The sequence below is a fragment of the Chroicocephalus ridibundus genome, chromosome 1 (genome assembly GCF_963924245.1).
Source record: "Chroicocephalus ridibundus chromosome 1, bChrRid1.1, whole genome shotgun sequence".
Classification (NCBI taxonomy): Eukaryota; Metazoa; Chordata; class Aves; order Charadriiformes; family Laridae; genus Chroicocephalus; species Chroicocephalus ridibundus.
In genome coordinates, this window is record NC_086284.1 from 187,741,490 (window position 1) to 187,757,004 (window position 15,515).

General features: G+C 40.5%; 1 protein-coding gene across 1 annotated transcript in view; it reads left to right on the plus strand.

Annotated features, from left to right (window-relative positions):
• The window catches only part of ADAMTS20 (ADAM metallopeptidase with thrombospondin type 1 motif 20), a 97,404-nt gene extending 84,681 nt beyond the window's left edge, over positions 1–12,723 (plus strand). Inside the window, exons 30-39 of the mRNA XM_063323122.1 lie at positions 174–347; positions 4,075–4,245; positions 4,907–5,107; positions 5,233–5,362; positions 5,531–5,625; positions 5,725–5,819; positions 6,227–6,360; positions 7,279–7,370; positions 10,320–10,424; positions 11,086–12,723. Coding sequence (XP_063179192.1) covers positions 174–347; positions 4,075–4,245; positions 4,907–5,107; positions 5,233–5,362; positions 5,531–5,625; positions 5,725–5,819; positions 6,227–6,360; positions 7,279–7,370; positions 10,320–10,424; positions 11,086–11,175 — 1,287 coding nt within the window. The 3' untranslated portion in view covers positions 11,176–12,723. The remainder of the gene's footprint in view (positions 1–173; positions 348–4,074; positions 4,246–4,906; positions 5,108–5,232; positions 5,363–5,530; positions 5,626–5,724; positions 5,820–6,226; positions 6,361–7,278; positions 7,371–10,319; positions 10,425–11,085) is intronic.
• The last annotated feature ends 2,792 nt before the right edge of the window (positions 12,724–15,515 follow it).

A 15,515-nucleotide genomic window follows, 5' to 3' on the forward strand; every position in this document is an offset into this window, starting at 1 on the left:
GGTGTTTTACATTTTTCAACATAAAACTCTTCAGATACAATGAAACGCTAGTATGGTAAGGGCTGTGAAGTATATTTTAAATAATATCCTAAGAACTTGTAATAATGGCAACTGTACCACCTTCTAGGAATGTCTCATTTCACACTGACATAATTCATTTTGATGAATTTCAGTGTTCTGTGTCCTGTGGAGTGGGGATTCAGCAAAGGGACATCTACTGTCAGCTGAAGGGCCTGGGTCAAGTGAGCGAAGCCATGTGTAGTCGTGATACCCGGCCCGCGAGCAAGAGGCATTGCTGGCTGCCTGCCTGCTCGCGGTACCGCTGGTTGGCAGATGAATGGGAAGATGTAAGTAAGGCTTCCAACTTGTATGAAGTAACCGAGTCATGTCGTACGTTTTCCTTTTTTTTTCTTTTGCCTTTTTCCCCCCTTTTCCCCCCTTTTCCCCCCTTTTCCCCCCTTTTCCCCCCTTTTTCCCCCTTTTTCCCCTTTTTCCCCTTTTCCCCCTTTTCCCCCTTTTCCCCCTTTTCCCCCTTTTTCCCCCTTTTCCCCCCTTTTCCCCCCTTTTCCCCCCTTTTCCCCCCTTTTCCCCCCTTTTCCCCCCTTTTTCCCTTTTGTCTTTCTTCCTGTATTCCTTCCCGCCTTTTTCCCCGCCTTTTTCCCTCCCTCTTCCCCCCCTCTTCCCCGCCTTTCCTCCCTTTCCCCCCTTTTTACCCTTTTTCTCCCTTTTTCCCCCTTTTTCCCTTTTGTCTTTCTTCCTGTATTCCTTCCCGCCTTTTTCCCCGCCTTTTTCCCTCCCTCTTCCCCCCCTCTTCCCCCCCTTTCCTCCCTTTCCCCCCTTTTTTACCCTTTTTCTTTTTTTTTTTCCACATTTGGGCACATTTCTAGTAGTTGTTATGTTGCAGAATGACAAGTGGCCACACTGGATATTTTGAGTGTCAAGCTTGCAAAACTAAAGAGAGTGACAAAAAAATGTCAAAGGCTTTGTTTGCTCTCTTGTACAGGCTTTGCTTGTCTACGGGTGTAGAGAAAAGCTCTGGTGGAGCTCTGAGCAGGTCCCTATTGATAGAACTGTGTAACTTGAATACAAAGATCTTTACATAGTGCGTAAAATGTTTAATAAAAGCTCATTACGAAATATCACTTTAAAAAAATCACATTTTAAGACTGGAAATACAAATGAAATGTCAGCTGGAAGTAGAAACCTCAGAGGTAAAACCTTTGGAAGACAGCGTTTTCAAGAAGATCTATGTATCAGGTTTTCCAGAAAAGATAAGAAGCAAAATAAAACTCAGCAGCCTCCTACCAAATATACATTTTCATTTTTAAGAAAATCTAAAGATACTTTCAGGAGAAAGCTGTCATTTTTAAAGAAGATGTAAGGACTATTTCCTACACGCTAAAAATTTAATAACTTTTGTATCCATGTATGCAAACATACAAACATATGTAAAGAGAGAGGGAGAGAGAAAAACAAATATTATGTATGTATAATACCTGAAATGGTGTACGGAAGAGCCTGTCTCTTACTGTAACATTAAAAAAAAAAACAGTTTGTGCAGTTGTCTCATCTTAATAATCTGCACTGTCAAATTTCGTAGGGCAAAGCCCCGAAACTTTGAATATGAAGACTCAAAATCTCAGGGACACAATGCTGTAGAAGCGACTACTATTAATATATACCTCATTTGTTGGTTCTCTGCAAACCCTGGATTATATTCAAGCAGTTCAGACATACGTATTCCTCTCTGAAGCTATATTGAGAGAAAGCTGACTATATATGTTTCTTCCAAGTGTCCTCTTCTCATACAAAGCTGTTAAAATCAGGAATTAGTGGAAGTGGCTCAGAATGTCCTTTTAGCACAAATATAAACTTTCAGAGAATGAGGGTGCATTTTCCTTTCCCGTCAAACATTTGTATACTCCAGCTGGGTATTTAGAGGTCTCCACAACAAATGCATTGTGTTTTACTGCGTCTTCCGGATAGTTCATAACTTCTTCCACATGGATATTGCTGTTTGCTTGGAATTCCTGTGTTCAGTTCCCCTTTCTCACCAGATTCACATATAGCCCTGTACATCTAGTATTAACAGTAGTTCAAGCGTTTATCCATCTGTATTCCACTCCCGGTGCAGGACGCTCTCTACTGAAATTGCAGTATTTTGCCCAGCTGTCCCAGCTCTGAGTGCTTGTGTGTCATTTCCTCGCCTCATCAGTCACAGTGCAGCGGAAAAATGTCCAGATCCAGCATTTCTCCAGCTTGCAGCTGGGAGGCTGGCTGATAGCGGCAGCCGGCATTCTCCTACCCACTATGCATTTTCATGCTAAAGAGAAGAACGTCTACAACACTACTGTATAAAGCAAAATGAACAGGATTCTTCTGCCTGTCCCCATGACCTCATGACTGGGTTTTTCCTTACGTTCCTAATATTTTGAGCTGCTCCATGCCGTTAAAAGATCAGGTGCTTCTGTAAGTCACAGCAGCCAATTGTGTCCACACTCCATCCCCCGGTGCAAGTCCACAGCAAAGAAGTTACCAAGAGGACAGAGCCAGGCTCTCTGCAGTGTTGCATGGTGGGAAGGCAAGAGACAACGGGAGCAAGGTTACAAAAACATAGGGTTGGAAGGGACCTCTGGAGATCATCTAGTCCAACCCCCTGCCAGAGCAGGGTCACCTAGAGCAGGTTGCACAGGAACGCGTCCAGGCGGGTTTTGAATGTCTCTGGAGGTGGAGACTCCACCACCTCTCTGGGCAGCCTGTGCCAGTGCTCTGCCACCCTCAAAGCAAAGAAGTTCCTCCTCATGTTTAGGTGGAACTCCCTATGCTCAAGTTTGTGCCCGTTACCTCTTGTCCTGTTGCTGTGCACGATTGCAAAGAGCCTGACCCCATCCTCCTGACACCCACCCTTTAAGTATTTATAAGAGTTGATAAGATCTCCCCTCAGTCGTCTTTTTTCCAGACTGAAGAGACCCAAATCCCTCAGCCTTTCTTCATAAGATCAAGCCAGAGAGGTTAAAACTGAATGTTATTAAGAACTTTTTCTCCATGAGGACAATTAAGGCAGTTGAATGCGCTGCCCAGGGAATTTGTGCAGTCTCCATCCTTTTGATGTTCTCAAGACCTGACTTTATAAAGTTAGAGGTTTCCTCTAGTAGAGCTGTTTTACCATACAACATCTGTTATTTGCACTTCAAGTTGCCTCTTTGAGTCCATAATAATAAAATTTGAACAATAGGCTTGGTCTGTGTATCAGACCTTGACGAGTCTTCTAGTTGACTGTTGTTGTGTCCAAATTAGCATTAAATCAGGTTCAGGTCTGTCTGTAGTAGTTGGTGTTATTGATTATTGCCTCTGCTGAGACTGGAGTTTGTGTATTTGAGCCTTCCTTCTTTATCACAGCAAGTTCTAACAGGTTAGTTAAGGCACCCGCAGCTGTGGTGTGCTGTTGACATGTATTACTTAGCTTGTACCTCCACTTTTCTGGATTCTGGTGGCACCAAGGTTCTCATCCTGTCCTGGCAGAGCTGCAACAACTCTCCATCTCACTGGCCTGCCATGGGGAGAGGTCTGAGGAGGCTCAGAGCAAAGGCACAGGCTCAGCAGATGCTGCTGCCCAAAGCTGCCCCTGGCTTTGTTAACAGGCAGTTTTGTTTTCTTTTCTTTTATTGGTGTAATACCATGTACACACTTCTTTTATTTTGTTTTCAAGACCAGCTTATTCCTTTCCAATTTCACTGAAATTACTTTTTTGGCTCTTCCCTTTTCAGTAGAAGAGCTTTTGCACTCAACCTGTCATTTTGGCCTGATGTTTTCCTTTTCTTCTCTGACTCACCCAACACTTACAGTGTCATGTCATTATACACTATTGTTTTTTCAGCTGATTAGAGGTACCTGAACTTGGAAAACAAAGTAAAGGATTTTGATTCAGTGAGTAATTCAGTCCGACGCTGATAGCAGATGTCATGAAAGGTGTTGCTGTCTGGGTTTTACTGGTGTGTGGCAACCAGAAAATAACTTTGTTCTGTAAATGGCTAGTTAAAGTATAAAAGCTGTGACTGTTTTTCTCACTCTCAGTGCTCAGCATCATACAGAAGAAAGGAAATACACCGGAAAGTTAAGTGTGTGGATGAAAACCATCTCCAAGTGGATGAAAGCTTCTGCGATCCTGCAACAAAGCCTCCATCAACCAAAACCTGCAGGGCAGGTCCCTCTAAATACGTTGTGCTTACAGGAGAACTGTCACAGGTAAGCTAATTATACTGCTCGCGCATCTTTTATGTAAATTCACTTTTAAGAAGTTTATACTGCTGTAAAACTTACGTTATGTGTGCAGAGCAAAACGAAATAACTTATATTTTCATCTGAACATGGGTGTCTAAATTTTCCCCACACTGAACCTTCCAATCAGCCGTGGTTTATTGTAGTGACTGTTGTCAGCCTTCTGGTAGCCCCCCCGGGACCTATGAACACCAGCTAGAGGACAGCCGCCCCCACCGCAGGATTCCTTTGCTGGTTCCTAGCAAACTCTCCTGCAAGCTGATCTCACTGACGTAAAGAAAAGTGTTTTCCTTAGTTTCAGCGCGGTGGTGGGTGAGCGCTTTGTTTCCCTTGCGCGGCTGCGCTACCTACGTGCGCGTGTCTGTGTGCCTACTGCAGCTGGGAGGGGACTGCTCTGGACCCTCTCTGCGCTCTGAGAAGAGGGCAACGTGGGACTTCCCATCTCCTTGCGCGCATAACTATTGTAGACCTTCACTTCTGCACGCCGATGAACCAGCCCCGTGGTGGCACACGTCGGATTACAGGCTTTTGCCGAAGAGAAGATCAGAGCTGATTTATCTGTAACTGCAACGCCGCAGAAAGGTTGTTTCACTAGAAATAATGCCTGTGCCTGGGGATTTTCTTTCAGTGCTCGGCCAGCTGTGGGTTTGGTCACCGGCAAAGGATCGCATACTGTGTTGGAGTCCACTCTGTTCCAAATCAGCACGCCCGTGGCCTTCGACCTGTAGCGTACCGAGAATGCCCGGCAGAGCCGTCCCCATACATTTATAAATGTAATATCAAAGGATGCTCACAGGCAGCTACGTGGAGGGTGGGGAAGTGGACCACGGTGAGTACAGATGTGCAAGATGATTTTTGCTAGCTGCCTCAAATGCAAACGAATGCCAAGACTAATTTGCTGACGTAGTTATTTACTACCTTCCAAACTAACTCTTGACGGCCATCCACGTCCAGTGCTCGGTGTCTTGCGGAGTGGGGGTAAAGGAGAGAATCGTAGAATGTACGACTGAAAATGGCTTATCCAGTGACTTGTGCCTGACACGTTTAAAACCAGATGCCAGAAAGATCTGCCGCGAGGAAGAATGTAAGTGACAGCTGCAGTTTTCATCTGAACTTAATGTTTTCCCGGGTTATTTATATAAAAGCTATATATATATATATATTTGTATTTGGAGCACAATTATGCAAGCTATGTCCTAAAATTAAGCTCTATTTGTGAAATATTAATATGATTTAATCATTCTTTTTGAAGGTGAAATCTTTACCACCTGCAAAGATATCCAGATTAAAAAAGGGATTAGAAAGGATGGTGAATACCTACTTAACATTAAGGGAAGGGCGATAAAGGTACTCTTAATATTTATGAGTTTTTTATCAGCACATATTTTTATTAAATAATACTTTTCTAATAAAGGTTTTGCTAAAGGATTGTATTTTCTCTTGTAGATTTATTGCTCAGGCATGCATTTAGAGAATCCCAAAGAATATTTGACATTGGTAAAAGGTGAAGCAGACAACTTTTCTGAAGTATATGGATTCAGGTATGAAAGTAGTTCTGTAACTTTATGAAGTGCATTTACTTATTCCAAAATAAAAAAATAAAATAATGCTTAGTTTTGTGAGAACAGATGAGTAGATATTTTTTTTCCTCGATTTTCTGTTTTGAATATCCAGGTATGTGAACACAGAAATGTAGAAATGTGGATACTTCCAGTCTGAAATTGTGTTAATTGCACTAAATGATTTTAAAAATTTTCTGTCTTGAATTTAGTAGAAATGGTGTAGAAATTAGTGTTTCAGTTGAGCCAAGATTAATAGCTGAGCTTCTTGTTCAGTCACTGTTGTTTAATATTGTTTATGCAGCATAGTACAATGCAATTATTTTTCACTACGGTGCTGTGTTATGGAGAAATGCCAAAAGGAAAACTAAATCTTTGCTATTCTCTAGGTTGCAAAATCCATACGAATGTCCTTTCAATGGAAGCAGAAGGCAAGACTGTGCCTGTCGAAATGATTACCTTGCAGCTGGCTTCACGGTTTTTAGCAAAATAAGATTTGATGTAGCCTCCATGCAAATTAAAAGTAAGCATTTTGGCAGTTTCAGCCAATGTGAGCATTCTATTGAAATTGCACTGATGGTGATTATGAAATTATCATTTGACCTAGTTATAGATCCAATTATGCCATTTTTGGAAAAACAAAATTTTTATTTCCTTTGTGAATTCAGTAGGAATTTCAAAGAAAAAAAAAATATGGAGAAACCACTACTGCTTCCCTTGTTAGTTTGTCCCAAGCGGTCAAGTGGCATGAATCTTGCAGATTCGTATTTTACATGTAAAGTAGCTTCAGTTTCTAAGGTTTTGTTCACATTATTCCATTTCCCTTTAGTTCCTGGCGTATTTTTCTAGGGAATGTCTTCCTATGCTGTAGTCAGTCTCTTCTCAGACCTTAATAGACACGGGAAACGGACAGGGAATCTTGCAGCACTTTCAAGCCTCTGCCTGAAGGTGGCAAGGTGGCCCACAACCAGCTCACCTGGAGCTGCATCCAAGTGCACGTCCATCCTCCTCCTAACCCTCCCCTATCTCAGAAAGGAGACTGGGCTTACAGGTTGGTTTGATGTCGCATTAACCAAAATGGACTGTTTAAAATGCAGTTTGTAAAAAAAAAAAAAAAAAAAAAAAAAAAAAAAACAAAAAAAAACCAAAAAAAAAACAAACAAAAAAAAAAAACAAAAAAACCCCACCAACCAGAAAAAAAAAAACAAAACAAAACAACAACAAAGAAAAACCGAAACAAAAAGAAAAACAAACAAACAAAAAAACCAAAATCCCCACAACAAAACCAAAACACCCCCCCCCCAAAAAAGCCCCTCAAACAACAAACAGAAAAACCCCACCCACAACAAACCAAAAAACCCCATGTTAATGCCTTTCGCACTGTTTTCACCCAGCCTTCTAATGCTGCAGTTTCAATGTTGAGTAATTTTCTGTTTTCTAGCCACAGATTTTCTTTTTGCTCAGACTATACTTGGGAGAGCAGTTCCCTTTGCTACAGCTGGAGATTGCTACAGTGCTGCCAGATGTCCACAGGTATTCATGACTTCTTATCCCCTTGAAAAGTGCATGTAGGAGGGGGAAAAAACCCATCTCTGTGACTGATTTAGAGCTGTAAGGTTCTAAACCAATCTCCTATTTTGTCTAGTCTGTGTACTACATTAATAAATATGTTTTTGTTACTCTTTTCCCTCCTGTTCCACCATGTTCCCCTCCACCCTGGCCCTGGTTTCTCCTTCAAATGTTTACTCCACACTTTCCCTCTAGGCACCATGTATGTGTAACTTTCTATGTATTTAATGTCTTTCTCTACCTCCCTCTGTAAGTGATGTATCCTTTGTTTCCCCTAATCCTTTCTCAATTTTTGTTCTCCTCCAGTGGCTTTCCTTTTCGCTAATCCTGCAGAATTTTTCTGTTTCTCTCCTGACTCTTCATATTGTTAAGGCTACCAGAGGACATCAATCCTCTTTAGCAGTAAAATTTAAAATTATACGTCCACTGGTGCGTCTGCATGAGTGTTTTAGTTTGGACTGGATGGTGCTTTTTAAAGTTAATCTCTGTAATGTCCCAGTTTACTGTTTGTTGGTTCACATCACAGAGCAGTCTTGAAAGACATGATCAGGATGCCTTACAGATGAAACCAACTGACACAATGAGCTCCAGCAGAAGGATCTTAATGCACTCTGACTGCTAATGAGGATTCAGTCTATGGGACTGGATGAGAGTTAGTCCAAAGTAAAACCTCTCGCTGTGCGCTGTGTACAGACGTTGGGCTCTCTGACCCAGCATTTTCACTCTACAGATCTATCTGCTCATACTGCAGTGTCCTTCTTGCGAATGCAGAAGTAACCCTAGTCTGAACTGGTCAACCTAGGCTGCTTTTGGAGTCTGTTGGCAGAAATGAGATTCCCTAGAAAACCGTTCAGCTAATCTTACTCTATTAGACACCTGAGGATGAGGCCAACCATCGTCTGGACGGGCATATTTCTTTTCACTGATTATAAAGGGAGTTAAGATCAATTATCTAGGACTTGTGTGGAGGTGAATCCCTGTTGTCCATCTATCCTATGTGCTTAAACTTAAGACAGGCTATGTGGGTAGATGCACTCAAGGGCAGCTGGAGACAATTTAGGTACAAATGAAGTACCAGAGTTAGGCAGAGTTAACCCCTGACAAGAAAACCGTTGGAGTTGATGACAGTATTGGATACCTTCAACCTGCAAACTCTTTGGGCTTAGTACAATACACATCTATTTGCAATCTGTCACTTCCGTTGGGAAGTCATTCTGCTCATGTGGTTTTGCACCAATGTGTTTCCATCTATGAGGTCTGTACTGAAACTAACTAAATGGAGTAAAAAGGCCTCCATTCCCCAGTTGTCAGTCCTTGAAATCTGATCCTGGCCTTGAGTATGCTGCATGACATGACAGGCGGCAGTTAAGCTGTCATCATAATTGGACATAGCACTTTTCACTTATTTTTGCAAAATGATGTCACTGTGAATGAAGTTACTTTGGGCCTGTTAATTGTGGAAAGTGTTCCACACCATTTGGATTAATTTCCTCCAGATGCTTTATTCATTAAATGGAAATCTTCCACTTTTGGGGCACTTGAAGCACAACCTACCTCTATCCATGTGAGCTTATGTTAGCGCCTCCTGAGTATGAGAGGGCTATAAGCACAGCAACTGTACATAGAAGCGCTCTCAAAACAAATCTGCCATACTGAACAATATAAGACCCAATTTTTATGAAGAAATTTCAGTGAATCAGAAGAATAAAGGCTGAATGGTGTATTTTTATACATGCACACATACATGTGCCTGGACGAATCTATATATAAAATATATATATCTGACTATGATGATACTAAGCAATAAAATACAGAAGCTACCATATGTAATAGAAATGTTATCTTTGCTAAAGCTTTGATCTCAGCATTTTGGGATGTTTTAACTAGGTCTGAATACAGGAATTCAGGCCCTCAGTGAATTGTATGGAGGTTTGCAGGAGTTTTCTGATTGTAGAGCTGCCTAAACTGACCATTAATCATTATTTGTACCTCAGTTTGTTTACCAAGGTAGCGCAGTTGGTTGCTTGTAAAATATTTCTTACTGTCATATGAACTAACTCTGTTTTAAAACTAGTTTTCAGAGTACCACTTACGTAGCAAATATTTTAGAATCTGTAAACTGTTTTGAGTGGTTTGTATTGAAAAAAAATTCCATTTAGCCACAAATTCATTTATTTTAACCTCCACTTATGTTCATGTTCAATTATGTTATTTGGTATATTGAAAAGAAAGGGAAGATGATGAGATGATGATGCTTGAACAGCATGCTTGCAAAAATTTGAGAATTAGATGTCTAAGAAGTGATGAGCTTGTAATTTCCAGGTAGTGATCAGTCCTGACCATGTTATTTCCCAAAAGTTCAGGCAAGTAAAAAAAAAAAAATCTTTCAAGAAAGCCAGCCTCATTCTTGCATGTTGCAAATCCATACTTTTTGTAAATTAAAATTTAATACGTATCAAGGAGGCTAAAATAATTGGAATTGTCTGATGTGAGTTCTGTATTCAGACTGCAGACAGATGCACAGGTGCTACTTACTGCAGAACAACTTGTTGGTGTGTCTATGTCCTGAGTGTCCAAAAAAAGAGGGTATAATGCAGCATAAGTAACCCAGGTGAAGTACACACCTTTGAGTACTTTATGTCTAGATATATCATAGTATCATAGAATGGTTTGGGTTAGAAGGGACCTTAAAGATCATCTAGTTCGGACCCCCCTGCCCTGGTCAGGGACACCTCCCACTAGACCAGGCTGCTCAAAGCCCCATCCAGCCTAAGCCTCATCACTACCTTAAGTGATATGTGCAGATATGCAAATGTAGAGTGGTTTAGTGTTTTGAACACCGTTTGTCAGCTCTGTATTTTACCTTTTTTTTTGTTTTGTTTTGTTTTGTTTTGTTTTGTTTTGTTTTGTTAGGGGCAATTCAGCATTAATTTGGCTGGTACAGGTCTGAGATTATCCAGTACAGTGAGGTGGATCGCTCAGGGCAACTATGCAACTGCTGACATACACAAATCCCACGTAAGTCAATGTTGTTTTCTTTTTCCTGCTCTTATGGCTTGGAATATTAAGCCTCCAGAGATGCAAGTGATGACTCTCCTGTGAAAGCTATCTGTGAATCAAAAATAGTGTTCAAGGTCTCTAACCCATCTAAGTCTTCTTCCAAATGTAATGTTAAAACTGAGTTTAATCACACTGCCCAGAATCTAATCCAGATCAACCCTGCCTGCCTGCCCTTCCCTTACAGATTTTAAGAGCCTATTTTTATATTAATCAGGTTTATGAAAAGCTTTGAAGATACCTAATAATACTTTGAAAAAAATAATAAACACAACACCCCAAACCCCCCACTTAATTAAAGATACCCTACTACAGAGGATCCTTACAGTTTGTTTGCCTCCAACTTGATTCATGTGGGAAACCAAAAGACCAGTTGAACAAGAACCGTAAACTTGTACAGTTTAAGACAACTTTGGATGGTAAGCAGGGAGGAGAAGGTATACAGAGACACCAACAGAGGATCTCTGTGCCCATATTGCTAATTTGTTGCTGTCTCTTGATTTAGTGTTTGTAGGTACAATTTTTCAAGAGGTCTATTGTGTGCAGACCTCAAGGAGCTTTTGGTACAGCTGTGATTTCAATTGCCTTTCTTGATTGACTCTTCTCTTTGTCCGATTCCCAGGACGGTACTAAAATATATGGAAGATGCGGAGGATTTTGTGGAAAATGTATTCCTAACACAATTATCGGTCTCCAACTTCAAATACAGTGAGAACTCTGATGTGGTAAGAGCATCCAAGCAGGGACATCTGCCGTTTAGGTGTAAATTGTAGGTGCTGTGTATATATATATATTTTAATTCTTTCATCTCTGTAATGCTCGTTACTGTAACGCTCGTTACTGTAATGCTCACTACTAAGAATTCCTGTTTTGTTCAGTGTTTATTCAGGGATGTATTACCTGTTTGTGGGCCACCGAGTGCATAAATCACAATCATAAACCTTCAGGTTTTAATGGAGAAGCATTCATTCAATGTACAGTATACATTAGCAAGTAAATTGCACTGAGGTTACTACCATGGGTAACACCCTAAATTGTGCGGTAATTGTAATACTTTACCTGCAACTAATCAGTGCAATTCTTTATGCTGTATTCAATAAAATTTATACTGTACTGGTTTTCTTGATCAACTCTACTAAAATATAGAAAGGAAAGAGTTATTGCTAGATAGATAAGACAGGTTAGAATTTCAAATGCTTCCGATTTTCTGAAACATTTTAGGAATTATCTGCCAGCAACTTACAGCAGAAAAGTATATAACCAACATACTTGAGATAGTTTCTATAGATCTGTGCATTTCTCTTGTCAGCAGAAGCATTTTTTCCCCGTCCCTTTCCTTATATTCTTTGTGGTGCTCAAATACTAGCAGCAATCCTGAGAAGTGTGGTTTAACCTCTGTAGTCTCTGTAGCACGTGTTAAACATCTAGGCTTAATTGTGTTGTGGTTACAGGAAAAGAAAATTAGGAAACAAATTGCTTGGAAATCTGATTTTTAAATCCCTGCCTCTCATCCAAGTATACTGTAAAAACAGCGTACTCGCTTTACCCCGTAGCATCTTGTATGTGATTGTGTGAATATGTATTTACTTAAACCCTTCCCATGCACACCATACTCCTTTATACTGGCCAATGGCACACTGGTAAAGGCTGTAGCATGTGTCCCTCACACTCCAACTCAACACAATTTTCAATAACCTTAGTGAAAACCCTGGGCAGGGGCAGCATCAAGCCCCATGGTGGTTTTGGTGTCCAGCTTCGACTCAGTTTAATTTTTCAGTGTTTGTAAATGCAGTCCTAACATCTGCTAGTTAAAATAATTTCTTCCAGAAAAGTAAGCGTATGAAAGAGTTACGAGGTTTAAAAAATGATCTAGCTCTTTGATTTGTTGTTTTTGATTACTGTACTGTCCGGAACTGTAGATATATACGCATATAAAGATAATGTGTTTCAGGGCCAGCTCTCAGGTATCCAGAATAAAATTTTCTACGTGCATAACATACATTATGTGCCAGGTAACTCTACATGAATTTTCTGACAATATGCATTTTGTAAACCAAATATTTGTTTTGCATGCCGGTACAATTGGTAGATCAAATGGCAGCTATATCGTATTTTTACCCGCAAAGAGTTAGCCATGAATTAGCAATATGTATTAATTAAAAACAACACTGTACCACAGAACTGTAAGCAGCTACTTTTTAGATAACACATGTAGGAAATTATTTTGTGATCTCTGCATCAGAAATGTATTTTTGCACTATGTGCCTTATATTTGTTGTAAACATTAATAAGAATATAAAGCATTATTTTCCTAGAAATGTTTACATTTATAATTAAAATCTTGTAATTTATAAAATATTTATATAATAAATATGCTTGTGTGAATGGTACCAGAGTACTTTTGTTTTTTTTTTTTTGTTTTTTTTTTTTGGGTGTTGGATGCTTAGTACAAAATGTTGCAAAAACATTTCAACTGGTTTATGCACAGTCTTATACTGGAATAACTGCCACAAAAGCAGGTTGTAGTCATGGGAATATTTTCCATGGAAGCAAATCCTGCTTCAGAAGGACAAACTCCATGTCTGTGGGCTCTTTCCAGACATCTCCCCCTGTTCACTTATACCATTCCCGGGGGGGGGGGGGGGGGGTGTTGCCCTGCAAATCATTCACTGAAATAATGTAGAAATCTGAAACAATCTTCCTCCTCCTCGCGCTAAACTCGGATCAATTTATTTATAGCGTGGTCCCTAAGCCATTGCTTTGGCAGAAGGGGAGCTGCACTCCGCCTCCATCCCCAGGAGCACCATTTTCTTTTCAGCCCCGAAACTCCCGTTAAGGGCTAGGAAGTTCTCGGCTCTGCGGACGCAGAATCACTCTGAAAATCCACTACCAAACAAAAGTGACTTTTAACCCAATATTTGACACAACAGGTTTTTATTGGGTAACAGGAATGGTTTTTCAGTAAAAATGTATTTTCTATCATTACAGCAAACCCTGTGGCCCAGCATCAACTTCTGCATAAAACGGCACTGTATTGCATTGCTGGGTTTTGCATCTTTTCTTTCATTTATCCTTGCTTTGGAGTTTCAGCCCTAGTGTAAGGAGAAAGTACTCATGTGTTCTGGTGTTTTGTGAATTCCTTGTGTCAGGATTTTGATTTCTGTTAAGAAAAGGGGCTTAATCAATCACCACATTTCAACTTACTAAGGTGTCATCCTGAGGGCAATTTAAGGAAAACGTGACCCTGATGATCAGCTCAGAAGAATTTGGAGACGTGGTGATGCTGACGTGTTAGAAGGTCCATGCAATAAAATGAGAATCATGGGTTGTACTTGCAGTATGATGTTTCCATCTCCTTTAGTTGACGTTGCTGTAGATTTCCATCACACTGAGCAGCAGAGATGGCTACCAGCATGGCAGGGTGCTCTGTGAGAGCGCTGTGAGCTCCACCTCGTGGGTCTGCGTGGGCCGAGCTGCCCATGGCCGGTCGGAGTCCCACAGTGCTCCAGCTTTGGTCCCTGCTGAGGGAATGAAATGCTGAACTGCCCTGTTCAGCATACAGAAAAAAATAATAATTAAGGAATGGTAGTAGTTAAAGATGATTGTAACAGTAGTCCATTAGATGTCTTCTAGGACATTTTCAATGCCACCAATGACAGCATCAATTATTAGGTGACACAACTGCATTTACTTGTGTGTATGCACACACACACACGCATTTAGTGCTTCTCTGAATATAGAATCCCCAAGATGGACTAGATTTAAAAAACTTATTGCTCACTTTTACCTAATGGAATGTCACTTGGCATGTTATGAAATGGCGTACTGCCATGTGGCAGTACCTGTGACATCTCTTGATGAAGACATCATCTAGGTGTCTTCTACCTCTGTTTCCCCAAAGGTTACATCTGGGAGGTAGCAGAGGAGCTGGAAACCCTAACAGGTCTCCATCCTGGCTGGATTCATCCCGGCATAGTCTGCTGTGCCACTTTCCCTGTAGAGAGGAGGAGAATACACGCAGGAGTTTGATCCAGGACACGCATAAGTGTGTTGTACAGTCAGCCAATCCCACGTTCATGGGAAGAGTCATGTCTGTGTGACTTCAGTGTATATACGTGTCTGTGCAGGCTTCTGATGGATGGTCTTGTATTTTTCTTATCAAATTGAAAGGCTATAATATCCAAGACATACTCGAAAAGGTGAGGGAAAGCTTTGGGGTTTTCCTTCCACTCCTGTAACCTGTAACATGTTTAGCGTAACTTCTCAGTTGCGTTGACTATTTGAAATAAAAGTTACATGTAACAAGGAGGGGGTTTATGTCTTTGCAGCTTTATTGTAGTAAGACGCGATGAGATCCCTGAGAAATTCAGAGTCTGAATAAAATATTACTATCTTGCAAGTGCTTTCTATGTCTTGCAGGGCTTTAAGTAAGATTACTGAGGAGTGTGAGGAGTTGGTTTTTATTGTTTCCATAAAGAAACAAATAGATTCCTGAAAATTGATGTTCGGTGGCTATCAAAACTGAACTTGAATTACAAGTGGAACGGAAATATACCATAATATTTTAACCTTAACTTAAAAAATGAGAACAGGAAAACTATGTACCAAAAGGGTTTTGACACAAGATAATTGAATATTTAAATAGGAAATTAAGATTAAAATGAGCATTCATTTATAAATGTTACAGTGGAGATTTCATTTAATGCCCACGTGGGCATTAAATCTATCTTGGCCTTATTTAAAACTTAAAACAATTTCCAATTGCTCTCCAAAGAAGCCCACCAGAACCTTTTCCAAAAATTAACTTTCACAATACAATAGACTTCCATGTTTGTATTTTTGTAGAAATTGAACCAGGAAAGGCCAAAGGCTGCACTTAAATGCCTTTATACTTACCAGTTACATGGTATCTCGCTCAATGCAGGTAAGAGCAGGACTGGAGGTCAGGTTGGCAGAACTGATATGAAATAATGTCCTCCAGGCTGGAGAGTGGCATCTCCGGGGAAGCATTTGTCTCCTCTGGACCAGCTCACGATCCCTTGTAAGGCCTGC